The following is a 14,720-nucleotide window of genomic DNA, read 5'->3' as shown; positions in this document are numbered from 1 at the left end:
CTTTTCTTTAAAGCTTTTAAAACTGCAAGAACGAGTGCTCAATAACGTTGTCATCTATTTGCTTGGGGATGAAGACCCCAGAGTGCGACATGTTGCTGCAGCATCATTAATGAGGTATTTACCAACATTTTATCTCTTTTTCAATTTTTTGGTTGAAGTACTAAAAGATATAATGATGGGAAGAGAGTGAAGAATTCAGAGGATGTAAGATAGTATTACTGATTCTTTTGAGTTCATTTCAGCCATTCTACTCTTTTTTTGTTGTTTCAGCATATTATGGGGGTACAAATGTTTAGGTCACTTGTGTTGCGTTTCCCCCCACTTCCACCCCCCCCCCCACGCTTCAAGCGTGTCCATCCCCCAGATGGTGCACATCACACTCCTAAGTATGTATATACCCATCCCCTCCTCCCTGCTCCCACCTGCCTGATGCCCGATAAATGTTATTCATATATGTCCACTTAGATGTTGATCAGTTAATACCAGTTTGCTGGTGAGTACATGTGGTGCTTATTTTTCCATTCTTGGGATACTTAGTAGAATGGGTTCCAGCTCTATCCAGGAAAATATGAGAGGTGCTATATCACCATTGTTTCTTATAGCTGAGTAGTACTCCATGGTATACGTATACCACATTTTATTAATTCATTCATGTATTGATGGGCACTTGGGTTGTTTCCACATCTTTGCAATTGTGAATTGTGCTGCTATAAACATAGCAGCATCTGAGTGCAGATGTCTTTTATTATAGAGTGTCTTTTGTTCTTTTGGGTAGGTGCCCAGTAATGGGATTGCTGGATCAAATAGTAGATCTACTTGTATCACGTTAAGGTATCTCCATATTGCTTTCCACAGAGGTTGTACTAGTTTGCAGTATTAAAAAAAAATATATATATATATATATATGTATATATATATATATATATTTGTTATTGATACAGAGTCTCACTCTCTTGCCTGAGTTAGAGTGCTATGGCATCAGCCTAGCTCACAGCAACCTCATACTCCTGGGCTCAAGCGATCCTCCTGCCTCAGCCTCCCAGGTAGCTGGGACTACAGGCATGCATGCACCACCATGCCCAGCTAATTTTTTCTATTTTTAGTTGTTTGGCTAATTTCTTTCTATTTATAGTAGAGACGGGGTCTCTCTCTTGCTCAGGCTGGTCTCAAACTCTTGAGCTCAAGCAATCCTCCCGCCTCGGCCTCCCAGAGTGCTAGGATTACAGGTGTGAGCCACCGCACCCGGCCCATTCTACTTTTTTTTTTTTTAATTTCTTTTTTAAAAATTTCATTTCATTTTTTTTTTTTTTTGAGACAGAGTCTCGCTTTGTTGTCCAGGCTAGAGTGAGTGCCGTGGCATCAGCCTAGCTCACAGCAACCTCAAACTCCTGGGCTCGAGCGATCCTTCTGCCTCAGCCTCCCGAGTAGCTGGGACTACAGGCATGCGCCACCATGCCCGGCTATTTTTTTTTATATATATATCAGTTGGCCAATTAATTTCTTTCTATTTATAGTAGAGACGGGGTCTCGCTCTTGCTCAGGCTGGTTTTGAACTCCTGACCTTGAGCAATCCGCCCGCCTCGGCCTCCCAAGAGCTAGGATTACAGGCGTGAGCCACCGCGCCCGGCCTAAATTTCATTTTTTAATTATTTTTTTATATTCTTTTAAATAAGAAATTGTTACTAAAAGTTTGTCCATTCTACTCTTAAACTATCAAATTATTACTGTAAGAGTATAAAGTGATTATTTAAATTTTTTTTCCTAAAATAATTTAAAAATACAACAAAATACTAACCTTCCATTGTAAAAATAATGCACTTTCATTATCAAAATTTTGGAATATAGAGATTAGCACTAAGGAAAATCAAAATCACCTTCAATTCCTCTGACTGGCAATAATCACTGTTAATATTTTGCTATTATGTCTTGTGTATGAGTTTCTTACTCAAAATTAGGTCAAAATTATGTGCAATTTTGCAATCTGGTAATTTTTACTTAATATATTAGTAGCATTTTCCTGTTATCACTCTTTTAAAACAAGAATTTTAGTTAGTGGCCATTTTTTTTTACTATGTGGTTGTGATAAATTCTTATATAAATATTATTTTGGTGGATATTAAATATTCTTTGATTTAAATAATGAATAATGGTCCAGTGAACATTATTATGCATAAATGTTTATGTATAATTTTCCTTTCTGACACTTAAGTCCTGGAAGTTGAGTTACTAAGCTGAGCTTTTAAATTTTAAAAAAATTTCTGATGGCTTTATTGAGGTACAATTTATACCCCTTGAAATTTACCCGTTTTGCATGTACAATTCAATAGTGTTTAGTAAACCTACAGAGTTGAGGAATCACAACTCAACACAATCCAGTTTTAGAAAATCACACCACTCCAGGCAGATCCCTGGTGTCCATTTGCAGTCAATCCCAGTTCCCATCCTCACCCCAGGCAGCCACTCATCTCCTTTCTTTCTTTTTTTTTTTTTGAGACAGAGTCTCTCTTTGTTGCCCAGGCTAGAGTGAGTGCCATGGCATCAGCCTAGCTCACAGTAACCTCAAACTCCTGGACTCAAGCAATCCTGCTGCCTCAGCCTCCCAAGTAGCTGGGACTACAGGCATGTGCCGCCATGCCCGGCTAATTTTTTCTATGTATATTAGTTGGCCAATTAATTTCTTTCTATTTATAGTAGAGGCGGGATCTTGCTCTTGCTCAGGCTGTTTTCGAACTCTTGACCTCGAGCAATCCACCCACCTCGGCCTCCCCAAGTGCTATCATCTCCTTTCTGTTCCTAGGAATTTGCCTTTTCTGGACATTTTTTTTTTTTTTTTTTTTTTTTTTTGAGACAGAGTCTCGCTTTTTGTTGTCCAGGCTAGAGTGAGTGCCGTGGCGTCAGCCTAGCTCACAGCAACCTCAAACTCCTGGGCTCGAGTGATCCTTCTGCCTCAGCCTCCCGAGTAGCTGGGACTACAGGCATGCGCCACCATGCCCGGCTAATTTTTTATATATATATCAGTTGGCCAATTAATTTCTTTCTATTTATAGTAGAGACGGGGTCTCGCTCTTGCTCAGGCTGGTTTTGAACTCCTGACCTTGAGCAATCCGCCCGCCTCGGCCTCCCAAGAGCTAGGATTACAGGCGTGAGCCACAACGCCCGGCTTCTGGACATTTTATATAGGGTCATATTATAGATGAAGTTTTGCATCTGGATTCTTTCCCTTAGTTTTTGAGGTTTGTCAATGCTGTACTGTGTATTAGTACTTTGATTTTTTTATTGCTGAACAGCATTCCATTATATAAATAATACTTATTTATTCATCAAATGATATATGTTATTGCTTCTACTTTGTGGCTATTATGAATCATGCTACTGTGAACATTTGCCTACATGACTTTGTGTAGATGCGTGTCTTCATTTCTCTTGTGTCGATACCTAGAAGTGGATTTTTAAATTACTTTTGGTACTTATTGTGAAACTGCTCTCCAGAAACATACTAATTTATACTCCCACTGTCAGAGTGATTATGCCCAATTCTTCTCACTAATACAGATATTTCAGAAAAAGTTAAATATGTGTCAAGTGTTTAGGCAGAAATTGGTATTTCTTTTAAAATAACTTTTATCCTGTAATATAATACATGTTTACTGAATAAAATTTAGAGAAAATATAAAAAAAAAAAATCTTTGTAACCAAACTACTGAATAAAAACTAAAGTTACCTTTTGGTGCATATCCTTTTAATTTTCATTATTGTGATTTGCATTTCTTTGATTACTTGTGAGATATGCTTTTTTGTTTACTTAATGGGTTTGTATGATTTGCTTAATTGAAGATTTTGGAGCTTTACCATTTTATGCAAATGGAAGCAACTTCTTATATCCTAGAAAGAATTGTACTCATGATCAAGTCTCCACGGGAAAGAGACTTTAAAGATAATGGGATTTGTAAACCAATGTAATAAAATAGTTTGTTGTATTCAACAGTATGAGTACACAGAGGCAAAATATTTACTGAGTGTATTAATTGCAGATATGAAACCCTTCTGTTCCTTTAGGGAAATGTTCCCCGTGTTCTGCATTTGAGTTCAGTTTAGATTTGTTAGGGATCTCAGTTGGAGCTTTTCTGTCTGGGAGTGTGGGATGGTTTTACAGAAAAATTGCAAAAATGCTTAAGGGACAAAACTGGCATTCAGATCTGCAGATCTGCTCTGTGCGCAGTACTCTGTGGACATATGTTATTTGACACTTGATGTTTTTTTTTTTTGTTTTTTTTTTTTTGAGACAGAGTCTCGCTTTGTTGTCCAGGCTAGAGTGAGTGCCGTGGCGTCAGCCTAGCTCACAGCAACCTCAAACTCCTGGGCTAGAGTGATCCTTCTGCCTCAGCCTCCCGAGTAGCTGGGACTACAGGCATGTGCCACCATGCCCGGCTAATTTTATATATATATATCAGTTGGCCAATTAATTTCTTTCTATTTATAGTAGAGACGGGGTCTCGCTCTTGCTCAGGCTGGTTTTGAACTCCTGACCTTGAGCAATCCGCCCGCCTCGGCCTCCCAAGAGCTAGGATTACAGGCGTGAGCCACAGCGCCCGGCCAACACTTGATGTTGATCAAAGATTTAGAGAGAGAACTTTTAGGGTGTATATTTAGTTATTTATTTATTTTTTGAGACAAGGTCTCTGTCACCTGGGCTAGAGTACAGTGGTGTCATCATAGCTCACTGTAACCTCAAACTCCTGGGCTCAAACAATCCTCCTGCCTCAGCCTTCTGAGTAGCTGAGACTACAGATGCTAGCCACCACTCCTGGCTAATTTTTCTACTTTTTGTATAGATGGTCAAGGTTGATTATTAATAAAAGCATTTCATTGTATGTAGAGAAAGGTACTTAATTTAATGATAGGTGCAACATCTAGTTAGTTCAGAATGGGTGTGTGGGCACAAGATCTCATGGTCTTGAAGAATGCCTGCTCTGAGAAAAAGCAAGGGAGGTACTGTCTGTTGGTAAACAGGGGTTCAGTCTTACCCACCTGGAGGGGAGAAGGGTGTGAGTCACAGGTGGGGTTTATATATTTTCTTAAGTAAACCAACCTTCCTTTTATGTCAGGCTTGTCCCAAAGCTGTTTTATAAAGGTGACCAAGGACAAGCTGATCCAGTAGTGGCCGTGGCAAGAGATCAAAGCAGTGTTCACCTGAAACTTCTCATGCATGAGACGCAGCCTCCATCTCACTTCTCTGTCAGCACGATAACCAGGTACACTGGCTCAGTGGCATCCTCATGTTGTCGGAAAAAGGTGCTCTTTCCTGATGCCTTTCTTTAGGCTTTAATTTAAAACATTTTATTTTCTACAAAAGAAGCTTCAGCTCAGGATGTTTGAGTAGATCATCTTTCTCAGAGAGGATATTTATGTTTTTTAGTATTGACTGAAAAACTACCTCTGTCTTTAAGCCTTGCTGCAGCCACACAGCAGTGAGGTGGTAAATCTTTTGATGAGTTCACTACATTCCACATGCTGACAATTTTATTTTTGTGTATGACTCTTAAGTATTATCTGAAAACTTATCCATAAAAATTTTTACTTTATTTGTATTACCTCTGAAGATGATGGTTTTCTGTCGTGCCCGTTGACTTTTAGGTGAGTGGGCTATTAAAGTCAGTGCTAGTAAGGGGTTTGCAATTTTAATGATTTGCGATGATTATTGTTCACATTTGTTGTGAGAGCTTTTGAATACAGTGTATTCAGCCCATGTCCCATACTCATCTGATTCTCAAGTGAGTAAAGCAGAAGTGCTTTAATGAAGTTACAATGTTCTTTAGAATTTTAGTTTGCAAAGAAGATTGCAGAAGTGATGATAATACTATTGTGCCTTTTAATTCTTTTAAATGTTATTTTAAAAATTGGTTTTATGTGATATTCTCCTTTCTGCTAAGTGGGAATTTTTTAAAAACTCGGTTTAAATGATCATTTCATGTTTTTTTTCCTGAATTTGGAACTTAGCTTATTAAATTTTGTAGTCATTATTCCTAAATGTCATCTTTTCTCATGTAAAGACTACTTAAAAGAAACACATGGAGATAATTTTTTCGCCACCTTAATGTTTTCCTCTCAGAGAATTTCCTTTCTTTAACCTCAGAACTGGCATTTTTTTCTCTTTGAAGAGATTCAGGATGAATATTCCTTTAAGATAAGTAGAAGCAGTGGAAAGTATTTTATTATCTGGAATTTGAGTGGCTTCGAATAAATTGCTGTTTCTGAATATCATTTCAGAAGATGAATATTAGATGCCATATGAGTATATTTCATTAGAACTGGTTACTAACTGCTACTTTGAGAAATTTTCCAGTTCCAAACTTCAGCTGGCCTCTTGACATTGACTGTCTTACTTGGTTCTTGGATGATAAACACAACTCCCACTTGTGCAGCTGTGTTTACTGCTTAGCTACCTACTACTGTTAGCTTTTATATGAGAAGGTAAAATCATATTCTCCTTAGTCTCATTGTTGAGTGTCCCCAGGAAAAAGATACTGTGAGGGGAAACAAAAATGAATCAAACATGAACCCTGCGTGGGCTTTATTTAAATAGTTGGGGAATCAGAATTTGTGTGTAACTATATATATAACGGGGGTAGAAATTGACATGTGTTATGAATAGAAGATAGAAAAAGTGTGTTGGGAACTCAGTAGTGGAGAAAGGAATTTCTTTCATCTTGGAATCAGAAGTAGCTTCGAGAAGCATTCCTTTTAAGTTAGAAGTTAGAAAAGTGAATGAATTTCAACATATGACAATTGCAGGCAAGGCTGTGAGGGGACATAGCTACAGTGCTACAGGGAAGTGTTTTTGGGGCAGACTATGAGGAAGGGAGCAGATAAGTGTGGCTCTTTTTATGGAATAATGACCAAATTTATGTCCAGTCTCTCTTTAACTTAAAAGTCAAGATTGCTTAAGTTCTTTTAGCCTTTAATCTTAAACTTTTAAATGCCATTTGACCTTTAAAAATATTATATGCTTCAGTAGTAGTTTTTAAGTCTCTGTATTTTTCTTACTAGAATATATAGAGGTTATAACTTACTACCCAGCATAACAGATGTCACTATGGAAAATAACCTTTCGAGAGTTATTGCAGCAGTTTCTCAGGAACTAATCACATCAACCACAAGAGCACTCACAGTAAGTCTCTTTCTCATTTGGTCTTAAGAAAATTAATTTTCACTACTTTTTAAAGTCATTTTAGTTATATGGTCATCTTAATGGTGAGATGTTTGTATTAGAGATCTTATGTGTGGGCCATGCTAAGAAGTTGTGCTTCTGTGAACAGAATCTTCTTATTCTAACAGGAATGTAAAGAACTATTTTTTTTTTCTGATTAAAGTAATACATGTTTATGGTAAAAAATATTCAGTCAATCTAGGAAGACATAAAAATGAAAATAAAATTACCATAATCTGAATTGGTAATATATATCAGAAGTTTAAACTTCCTCTAATATAATTTACTCAGTGACTTTGAAATATATGCTAAGGGGAAAAAATCAGAAATGCCAGCCAAGATTTTTGTAAAATATAATTGTCTATAAGAACCATAATGTCCAAGAATCCAAGGATGATTAAATTCTGTACATATGGTAGTATATAGTTAATATGCTTTGGTGAGTTTTTAATGATATGAAGATATATATAATCTGGATTATCATATTGAGTGAAAAAAGGCAGAATTCTTGTGTGGGGGTAAGTATAGGTTAATCTCAGTTAAGAAAAATGATATTCAGATACATAAATTTCTTATATACTCAGAAAAATGATTGGCAGAAAAGCACCGACATGAATTTTAGGATTGTGGATGATTTTTATCTCTTCTTTATATTTTTCAGATATTCTCAAATTTTCTATAATGAACAAGTATAACTGTTATATTAGAAAAAAAGAATCTTATACAAAATTAGTGTTAATTTGCTAATTACCTGGTTAAACCTTTTTATTTATGTGATAGAAGAAAAACTTGTATGTTGTAGGAAATGCAAACAATTAAGATTAGACTGTCTTGAGAAGTAAATAATTAATTTTCAAATCTAAATTTTGTTTGGGCTGTCTATAGCGTGATCTTTCCTTGATTTTCTCATAATATCATGAACTTTGCTTATTTATTTCTATTGGCCTACATGTGTCAGGCACTGTTGTGGGCATGGGGTATAAAAACAGATAGAATTCCTGCCTTTCTGGGTTCTGTAGTCTGGTCAGGGAAATGGGAATCTGCTAGAGCTGAGATCTTGAGGACATTGGGGAAAATAGGGGGTGGGGCTGGACTGTAGGATGTGGGCAGCACAGCACAGGACAGTGACACTTCCAGGGTGATCCCCTCTCCAGACAGGAGGCACTGAACTGCCACTCACCTCTCTTCGTTGGTATATAATCGACCCTTGCATGAAACATGAATTCCAGTTGTTTAGCTGTATCTTTTAAAGTATGAATTTGTATCATGGTGGGACGGATAGCCTATGGTTATCATTCACAGATCTAAATTTTCTTTTCATTGTTTGTACTTTTTAGAAAGGGTAAAAGGAAATTTTGTGGTATTTGGATGTGATTTTATACTTCCTTTCTTCTGTAGTTTGGATGCTGTGAAGCTTTGTGTCTTCTTTCAACCGCCTTCCCAGTTTGCATTTGGAGTTTAGGTTGGCATTGTGGGTATGTATTTTCCTCAGTATATAACTGTCTACAACTATATGATACAAACATAGTTACTGGGATCCCTTTTTTCCTTTCTTTTTAAGTCTTTTATCAGTTTGGCTTTTTGGAAAAGTATCTGATGGAATGCTTGTTTTTGCTTTATTAGTTGTGTGAAAACTAGTGACAAGAACTGAGAAAATACTGAATTAGTTGTACTTTGGTGAATGCCACATGTCCTTAAGCATTTTTGGGGATTTGAGGGTGTGAACTATAGGTTAATTTAAGGGAATTTTCACATGCTGGCAAAAGACTTTTCTAATTGGCTTCTTTCCAAAATTATTCACTGCGTATTAAAAGTTTAGAAAGATTTATTTGCTTGAAATCAAATGTGACCTAGCATATGAAGTGGTAATGAACTACAAGAATGTGATTTAGGAACTATTATACTTATATTAACAGTTTTCCTTTAAAAATAATTTTCCTCCAGTAGATGGCCCTACTAGCATCAGGGAAATAATTTCAAGTCTTCTATAGCATTAAAGAATAAGCTTTCTTTGACCTGAGGAGCTCTTGTATAAAAAAAAAAAAAAAAAAAAAAAGGAATAAGCTTTCATTATGTGTACTGATTACTGAGAAAGATTTTTGGTGACTCACATCACATTTAGAAGTAAACATTTGCTTGAGATAGAGTGCATTCTCTGGTTCAGAATTATTACTTCTCTTCTTTCCACAAATGCTGACTGAGCAACCGCAGTCTCTAGTCACAGGTCCAGCACTGAGACTTGACTTTCGCATTGAAGTAAAATGCGCAAAATCAAAATTGAAGGAAAGTTAAAGAGTCATTAAAATAAACATACAATTCCAATACTTTTAACCAGATATACTGCCTGATTTCATTTCTCAAATTATTTTTATGGAGCTGTGATTTGCAGAAGAGATGTTAGTTGATTAACAATTGTAAAATCAGTTTTTGAGCTGGTATAAAATGTATCGTGACATGCCTTCTTTTTGGGTTTATAAGAGAAAGTGAGACTGTTGTTCTGTTTGCTTGGAAATTTTCTTCAATTTGACCTTACGAATGTCTGCTTCCAGAGTACCCCCGCTGAGTGCCTCAGATGATTCTAGAAAGAGCTGTACGGTTGGGATGGCCACAATGATTCTTACCCTGCTTTCATCAGCTTGGTTCCCATTGGATCTCTCAGCCCATCAAGATGCTTTGATTTTGGCTGGAAATTTGATTGCAGGTACTTGTGCTGAGTTAAAACAGGGACTTCAGGACTTTAGCTTTTGATTTCCTTATGAGGTATAGGAGATGGTGAACATATAAGGGAAAAATATTACGAGGTCATTCCCAGTGATAACTTTTTCCTTTAGTCAAAATTTCAGATATTACTTGCATGCCTAAGTGTGTATAGTTGGCTGCTATTCTATGCTGAGTATCTTGAAATATCCTTTTCCCAGTCTAGCCCCTCAGTTAATTATGAGTAAACTCATTTTGAATTTCATTTTAGTGGGTGCCATGTGCCACGTACTGTCTCATGCACTGGGGCTATAAGAAAATATCATATATGGACTCTGTTCTCAAGTTAGTTTTAGATTAGTGGTGGATATATGTAAACAAAAGCAAAGTGGCAGCACAGAGTGGCTGTAATTGCTTTCCCATGGGCAAATTTATGGGCTGGCAGGAAAGGGTATACCAGCCAGAGGGTATAGCACATGCAAAGACATGGAGACATGTAAAATTGTGTGACATTTGGAGAACTGTAAATAATTTTGGATGTTCTGTGAAGATGGGGATGAGAATGGAGAACGTGGCCAGCAGGACAGGTTCAGTCCATTGCCATCCATTAGGGGAGGGGTCGCTAGTCTCCTTTAAGGAATGTGGACCTATGTTGTTTGCTGTGGGAGACTATTAGAGAATTTCATGAAAGGGACTGCCAGATCAATATTTTAGAAAGATCATTCAGCCAACTTGAATATAGGTTGGAAGAGGGGTAGGGAAACAGTTTTGGAGGTTAATGTTGAAGTGAAGTCAGGGGATAGAGAGTTTGACCCAAGAGAATGGCTTGAGGATTGTAAGGAAGAGGCTGATTAAAAGAAACGAAGGAGGCAGAATAACGGGCCTTGATCACCAACTGAACTTCAATTGTGAGGACCAAGAAAGGGCCCAGGATGACTTTACATCCTGGGTCTGTGTATGGTGATGATATTCATGGAAATTGAGAACACAGATTTTTTGGGGGGAATGTCAAATTCATGTTTAGTTTGGAGTATTCAGTTGAACATCAGGTATAGATGTCCAGCAGACTCTCAAATAGATGGGTCTAAATAGATGGGTCTAAATTTCTTTTTTAAGACTCTCAAATAGATGGGTCTAAATAGATGGGTCTAAATTTCTTTTCCCACACTGTGAGGGTAGGGAGGTAATATATGTGCCCATTTCACAGCCAGTGCCCCCAAATCTCTGAGAAGTTCCTGGACTTCTGAAGAAGAAGCCAACTCAGCAGCCAATAAACAAGAGGAAGTCTGGCCAGCTCTGGGTGACCGGACCCTGGTGCCCATGGTGGAACAGCTTTTCTCCCATCTGCTGAAGGTGATTAATATCTGTGCTCATGTCTTGGATGATGTGGCTCCTGGACCAGCAATAAAGGTAACTTCTTCCTTGGGGCAGCTATTTTAATACAGTCCCAATGTCTGTGGACTTCCAAAATACCTTTGTTTAGTAATCTGTCCCTTTTTAATTCTCTTTTGCTTTAAATGAACAAAACTGCTCAAATTGTGACACTAAATTTAACATCAAAATGTGATCATCTATTTTGCAGCTCTTTGTTATTATTTATCAATTATCGTTACTCTAAAACAGAAATACCTAGCTTTATTTTTAGGCTTTCAGCATCATCCAAGAAAGCTCAGAATTTAAGCTGTGCTGGCTAAGCACTTCATTTGCTATCTCCTTAAAAGTTGGCAGTTTTGTTTTTCTATGAAGCAATAAAATCAACCTCAAAACAAATGTTAAACTACTTGCACAATGAATTTAAGAGCAGTTCACTTATTGTATCTGATAACTCTTGCTTTGCTGTGTCTTCCAACTTTAAAAATCCTCTCTTGGCCAGGCACAGTGGCTTATACCTATAATCCACTTTGGGAGGCCCAAGTGGGTGGATCTCTTGAGCTTAGGAGTTCAAGAAGAGCCCCAGCAAGAGCATGACCCTGTCTCTACAAAAAAAAACAGAAAAATTAGCCGGACATGGTAATGCATGCCTTTAGTCCTAGCTATCCGAGAGGCTGAGGCAGGGGGATTGCTTGAGCCTGGGAGTTTGAGGTTGCAATGAGCTGTGATGATGCCACTGCACTCCAGTCAGGCAACAGAGCAAGACTCTGTCTCCAAAAAACCCCTCCAAACCCCTAATAAACACACCCTCTCTATCTTCCCACTCGGGTTTAGCTCCTTTGTTTTTTGCAGTTGTCTCTGGAGAGGCATGCCTTTTAGCTCTACCCTGTAGAGCTTTCTGCTGATCCCCAACTAGGGGTGGGAAACCTGTTCATGCTGGAAGGTCTCATTAACTTAGCTGTAATCAAATAAGGCTGCATTTGGCAAACTTCAATTAGCTATACTTAAAAATGTACATTATTTTGTAAAACTCTTAACTACTATGTACTTAATAATTTTGAAGAATGACAATTTTAAAGTTAGGTAATCTTTTAACTAAGCTAATCTTTTAACTAAGCTAACTAAGCTAACTTTAGCTAATCTTTTAACTAAGATTAGTTAATCTTTTAATGACTTTGTTGTGTCTGCTTTTTGGTGGAAAGCATTTGAACATTTGATTGCAGCATGGAGGTCCACAGTTCCAGTTGATCTTCTAGATGGGTATCAGTCATTTGGGTGTCTTGATTTGGGTTAGGTAGGAGAATGTAGATTTGCAGCAATAAGAGGCTGAAAAGCAAGAAAGCATTTTTCGAGTATGTTGCTGAAGGCATGGGTATTTTGCATTTTTCCATATTTCAGTTGGATCTTTCTTAGCATCAGACAATGACTTTAAAATGTCATCTACTAAAAGCTCAATCAATTCCATCTGTAGTTCTTTAGGTGCCTTGGTGATGTCAACTAGGTGAGGCTGAAATGCTCGTTTGAGTGTGATGTCATGATTCTTAAAGTCAGTGAACCTTTCATTGTATTCTCCAATTAATAGGTGTATACTTCAAATGATTTGCATATATCTTCCTGCTCATCAATGACCTTTGGTAACTGGGGAAAATGTTCATCTGAAATTTCCTTTAGAAGATGTGTTTTGAAAAAAGATAGCTTTTTTGAAATGCTTGGATTTTTTTGCCACATACCATATGTAGACTTAGTTTTGCCTTGCAAAAAAATATTCATGTTGTTTTCATTTGACATGGTATTACACAGAAATGCTGCATTCCTATAGAATCTTCTTTCAGTAATTTGCATTGCTGATTTTGTTCTTCATAAAATTTAACTATTCTCACTGAGATAAAATTTTGGCTAACACTTATCCCTGCAAAAGTCAACACATTTAGAATAATATGGCAAATCCACACTGAATACCTCATCTTTCAACTTTAGCATGTTATGAAACTGGCCATGCTGTGTTGCATTTGCAGGAATATAATTAATAATACTTATAACTTTTTGTAAAGTGTCACTTAAAATAGTAGCCTTAGCACAGAACTTTTGCTGATGCAAGCTATAATGAAAAGAAATGAGAACATCTGGATCTGTTGATACTTTTTTTTTTTTTAGGTATATTTTAGAACAAAATCATGAGCATAACAGCTGTCAATTTAGCCCTTATGGCTTATTAATGTTCTAATTGTGCCAATCTGGGAGGATTATTTTGTTGAAACTTATTCTTTGGTATTGTAAATACGTTCATTTAAAAAATAAAAGAATAAAAAACGAACAAAAATGTATTATTAAAAATAAAAGGATTTGTTCTATAAAATTTGGATTTAGTCAAAAGGCTGCACTTAAGGATCTAGAAGGCCACATGTGGCTTTAAGGCCTCAGACTTCCCACCCCTGTCCTAGGTGGACCTTCTGTGCAAGGCTTCTTTGGCCATCACAGCCTGAACTCTGTCCACTATTTCAGCCATCCATTCTTTAACACCTCCTGATGATATCTGCTCCCCAGCAGTGCTTCGTGTCATCTTTATATCATCTTCCTCTATGTCATCTTCCTTTATATCTTTAAACCTTGTGGGCAGTGTCCCAGACCTGCCTGCCTTCCCCTGTCTGCACCCTCTACGCTGCCACTCCATCTTGAGCGTCCTCGCCAGTTGGCTTCGGACAGCCTCTTAGGTGCTCTCTGATGTTGGTGCTGCTCCCCAGCCACTCTCCTGGCTCAGTCTTTCTTGCCTGCCGCCAAGTGCTTCTAGGCTGTCTTCTCTCTTCGTACTCTCTAGGCCACTGTTGGTCCAAAAAGTTGTAGGACTTTCCATAACCGGGGCAGCCAGAACAGTAGCCACTAACCATGTGTGGCTAACCATGAGCCCTTGAGATACAGCTAGTGTGACTGAGGAACTGAACTTCCGATTTTGTTAAATTTTCATTAATTTAAATTTAAATAGCCAACTGTGGGTAGTGGCTCCAATAATAGACAAGGCAACTCTAAGCAGTTAGGGAACTGCTTCAGTATGTGAACATCAGGGACCTCAGATCTATTTTTGGAGCTACAGCCCCATGTGACCATCTGCCATGTGACATTTCTGTTTGGCTGATCCATAGGTAAGTCAAACACGGTAGTTGAAAGCTGAACTTCTCGTCCTCCTCCAAACCCTGTGCCTGCTCCATTTCCCACGCTTCATATTTTATCAAGATAGAAATAGGGATCATTACAACTTTCCATTTCCACTTACCAAGTCCTTTGTTTTCCCTAGTAAATATCTTACCAAAAATATATGTATACATATGCATATACCTACATGTACATGTGTACACACATGCATGTATGTGTATACATTCATATATATGCATATTTTTCTCTATGTTCTCTGCCACTCCTCTGGTCCAGACTGATGTAGTCATCTCATTTG

At 37.6% G+C, this 14,720-nt stretch overlaps 1 protein-coding gene across 5 annotated transcripts in view; it reads left to right on the top strand.

The window, feature by feature from the left end:
- HTT (huntingtin) overlaps positions 1–14,720 on the top strand; it is a 159,413-nt gene that overhangs the window by 59,670 nt on the left and 85,023 nt on the right. For all 5 annotated transcript variants that reach the window (XM_075992879.1, XM_012737356.3, XM_012737355.3 and 2 more), the window contains 6 exons: positions 14–114; positions 5,106–5,252; positions 7,048–7,168; positions 8,606–8,682; positions 9,757–9,908; positions 11,112–11,314. In XM_075992879.1, coding sequence (XP_075848994.1) covers positions 14–114; positions 5,106–5,252; positions 7,048–7,168; positions 8,606–8,682; positions 9,757–9,908; positions 11,112–11,314 — 801 coding nt within the window. The remainder of the gene's footprint in view (positions 1–13; positions 115–5,105; positions 5,253–7,047; positions 7,169–8,605; positions 8,683–9,756; positions 9,909–11,111; positions 11,315–14,720) is intronic.

Source organism: Microcebus murinus, chromosome 16 (genome assembly GCF_040939455.1).
Source record: "Microcebus murinus isolate Inina chromosome 16, M.murinus_Inina_mat1.0, whole genome shotgun sequence".
Classification (NCBI taxonomy): Eukaryota; Metazoa; Chordata; class Mammalia; order Primates; family Cheirogaleidae; genus Microcebus; species Microcebus murinus.
This window is presented reverse-complemented; position numbering and strand designations above follow the sequence as displayed.